The sequence below is a fragment of the Triticum aestivum genome, chromosome 6D, assembly GCF_018294505.1.
Source record: "Triticum aestivum cultivar Chinese Spring chromosome 6D, IWGSC CS RefSeq v2.1, whole genome shotgun sequence".
NCBI classification, from domain to species: domain Eukaryota; kingdom Viridiplantae; phylum Streptophyta; class Magnoliopsida; order Poales; family Poaceae; genus Triticum; species Triticum aestivum.
In genome coordinates, this window is record NC_057811.1 from 368,024,330 (window position 1) to 368,028,038 (window position 3,709).

Consider the following 3,709-nt stretch of genomic DNA (forward strand, 5'->3'; position numbering starts at 1 on the left):
TGTAGATTCAACTTTTTTATGAAAAAAACATTCTAGCGTTCTTAGTACTGTCATGATTGATTATGATAGATTGGAAGTTTTTTATGAAAAAATATAAAAATTAAAAATTGAGGAAACGATGTGTATGGGATGTGCAACAGTGCAAACGAAGAAAAGAGCAGCATTGACAGTTGTGAGTGGGCACTGGCAGTTGAGAAGAAGGGTACACACCTCTATGGACCTCATAACTAAACGTCGCTTTACTCCTCGATAGCTCACCAACCAAAACAACCAGAAGGGGATGGCAAGCCCGCACCACATCGCGATGGAGCTCGTCGGTCCCAAGCCCGGCGGATCCTCCTCCGCGGTCGCCGTCCACCACATGTTCGTCGTCGTCGTCGACGGCGTCGAGACGGACATCCACGAGGGCACGCTCCACGGCAGTCCCGGCAAGGTCACCGTCACCAGCCCCGGGAACCTCTCCGCCGACGGCCTCCGGAGCGTCGTCGTGCGCGGCGGGGGAGGGGGCGCCGTCGTGTTCACCCTGTGCGGCGACGCGGCCGCCGAGGGCGTGGGGTCCGCGTCCTTCGTCCAGTGCGGCGCGACGCGCGTCGACGGCGCGCGGGAGGTGTCGGTCTCGCGGTGCCGGTCCCTGGACGCGGAGCAGGCCGGCAAGGTGACGGTCGAGAGGTGCCGGGAGGCGCGGCTCCGAGGCGGCGGCCTCCTCCGCGCGACCCGCTGCAGGCGGGCGGACGTCGAGAGCTTCGGCGAGGTCCGCCTGGCGCGCTGCAAGGGGGCGCGCGCCGACTGGTGCGGCAGCTTGGAGGTCCAGATGTGCAGGGCCGTCGACGCCAGCCGGTGCGGCGCCGTGAGCGGCGACCGGTGCCGCCGCGTGAACGTCGCCGGCTGCGGCAGTGTCGCCGTGACCCACGCCGTGGTCAAGACGGTGGAGGAAGAGCAGCTGCAGTCGCAGCAAACCGTGTCTCCGCAGTCCAGTGGAAGTGAGTAAGCAGCATCAGTGAATTCGAAATCGCTTGTAATTCTTTGTTGTCTGTACGAAATTGCCAAAGTTTCTGGAACTAAGAGATCCCTACTCGACGGATCGCGTTTGAATGTATGATGAATACGCCATGTTTCATTGCTTCTACTGGGTTGTTCTCTTCCAAGAACACTCATCTTGGACTTATTGAATCTTTGGATGTCGATTGTATGTTATAACGCACGTAACAAAGGATGTACTAAGTGTAAAACGTGTTCTAAGTGTAAAAGCCTTCCTCCCCTCGATGTCCACCGACGAGCCCGTAGATTCGCCTGCCGCTCCAGCGGCCGGTGGCGGGGAGGGGATTTCGGGTGCCTCGGATCCGGTCAGTGGATAGGTAGGGGTTTTTAGTCCTCGCAGGGGCAGTGTTTGGACGGATGGCGGCGCTTCTTCTTCGAGTCAGTCTTCCTGGCTTCGATCCCCATAAGTTCGTTCGTTGCGATGGATTAGACGGAGCTTCGGTGTAGATTCTTGCTAGCTCCTCGGAGCGGTGAGGTTAAGGTTTCTCGTCGTGCGTATGCAACAGTGATATTTGGTGTTAGGTTCTTCAGATCGATTCAAAGATTCAACGGCGACGAGTGCGGCTCCGGGGCGCTGGTCCTTAGGGGCACGTGCACAAAGACTTCCCAACTGTCATCGACAAGGTCAGGCCGGTTCCGGTATGAGAGTGGCGACAGCGGCTTGTTCTGGCGGCAGCAATGGTCGTTAGGTGATCCATGAACCTCGATATAATTTTAATTATGTTTGAGGTGTTTTGTACTTCCGATGAATCTTTATAATAGATCTAATACTTTTCGCAAAAAATATCGAGTTAAGTTCTTTGACTTGATGGATACAACATTTATTCTCTGGATGTACTCCCTCCGTTCTTAAATATATATATTTTTTAGATATTTCAATATAGACTACATACGAAGCAAAATAAGTGAATCTACGGAAGCTCATGTGCTAGCTCGGGATATGTGCATCATTTGATAAAATGGTTTCTCATATGTGAATACCTGACCGACGCGTACATGTGAACAGTTTGGGCGTGTGCATTCTCATTTAATATATGTGCATGGCGAGCATTAGAATACAGAACAGGGGCACAATTCATTAACTCTCTTCCGTGTTAGAGCTAGGCCATTTATGCTTTACATCCAGCGTGGCATTCCCTCCATTGCGAGATCAAAAAGGAGCAAGGATCCTGTCGTGGTTTTTTCACGGCAGATGTCCTCATAGGACTTAGTCGCAAGGCCATCACGTCGAGTGGTAGATCGAAGGGGTTAAGTGGACACGAAAGACACGAGGGTTTATACAGGTTCGACCCCTCTTGAAGAGGTAAAAACCTACGTCCTGTTTAGGGTGTATCGGTTATGATCTCGATGTAAAGGTGCGCTAGGCCAACCCTAAGCTTGAGATATTGTAAGTCGTCCTGTCTAACCCGGGGCCCCCCTTTATATATAGGTTGAGATCCTGGGGCGTACATGAGAGTCCAGGCCGGGAACAAGTCGATATCTTGCCCCCCTAAGTAAAGAAAACTCATATGACAATTTACAAATAGGCCTAGGCTAGTGCACCTTGAGCCGGCCCATCTGAGGGCGGCTCATCTTCCTCCAAATAGTCTTCAGAAGAACACGGCCCACCTGGCCCAGCTCCTCGTAAGTCGCCGTTGGTGACCAGACCCTGAATGGGCGGGTCATATCCTGGGGTTATATCCCCAACATTAGCCCTCAGGTTGATTTGAACTTGTTCATTTCAATCTTCTGGATCGTGTTACTCTGAGTGAATCTTCCGCCTTGTGCCGGTTTAAAAACCAACTCACCCTGTCCTTTTTGACTCGCCTCTTCTCGCATTTTGAAAATTCTCATGACGTCATCCAGCAAATCGCAACGGATCTCACATGACGTCATCCATATCTTGAGTGGATCTAACAGTCGCGATAACCGAGGCGTCTGTTGGCACTGTAGATCCTAATTTTTCGTGCCTGCCTTTTGCAATTCTACCTCCTTTTAAATACCCCCTCAGGGTTTCAATTTTTGTTTGCTGCTTCTACTTATTCTCCTTCCTTTCGCCGCTCGCGTCTGAAGCTCCACTGCTTCCTGCTTCTGAGCTCGCCGGCGTCCGAAGTTCAAGCACCTCCGTGGGCATCGCGACAAGCCTCTTTCGATCACGTGAGGACCCCCTCCCTGTGGTTCAGGTACTCATCGCCATCGCTTTGGATTATTTTAGATCCCCAAACCTAGTTCGTCACGTTCTTGACCTCGACTGTGCCGCCATGAACGTCGTGGTCGCTATCGGCCGACCGGACCGTCGCTCCCATCCAGGGGAAGGCCTTCTCCTTTATCCACAATCGAAAATAGATCTGGCGTAGTTCGCTTAGGCCGGAGATGTAAACTATGTTAGCCCACTGTCCCTGCGCATGAACTCGTCAAGAACTGCTTTTATCCCCTTTAAAACTAAATATTTAGATCTGTGATTTTTGCCACTTTGTTTGAAACTTGTTATTGCACACTTAATGGATATTGGCACCCTTTACCGTAGAATGAGCCGCCCCTCTGATTGGGGCGACTCAAGGTCGCAACTCATCCTAACGATTGGTGTTTACTTAGTTGCTGATCACTGATCTTGTCTTAATAGCCTTGATGATAAGGTGGCTCATGACTTGTCTTCTTAAGCCGCCCGCCATACGATGTTTAGTTGTAAATC

General features: G+C 51.6%; 1 protein-coding gene across 1 annotated transcript; it reads left to right on the top strand.

Moving 5' to 3' along the window:
• Positions 1–203: 203 nt before the first annotated feature.
• Positions 204–1,126, top strand: LOC123141664 (uncharacterized). Its single transcript, XM_044560753.1, has one exon. The coding sequence runs from the start codon at positions 281–283 to the stop codon at positions 986–988; it is 708 nt and encodes a 235-aa protein (XP_044416688.1). The 5' UTR covers positions 204–280; the 3' UTR covers positions 989–1,126.
• Positions 1,127–3,709: the final 2,583 nt, after the last annotated feature.

Bases quoted from the DNA above. Each gene is read 5' to 3' on its own strand.
- LOC123141664 (XM_044560753.1), top strand. From the start codon at position 281: ATGGCAAGCCCGCACCACATCGCGATGGAGCTCGTCGGTCCCAAGCCC.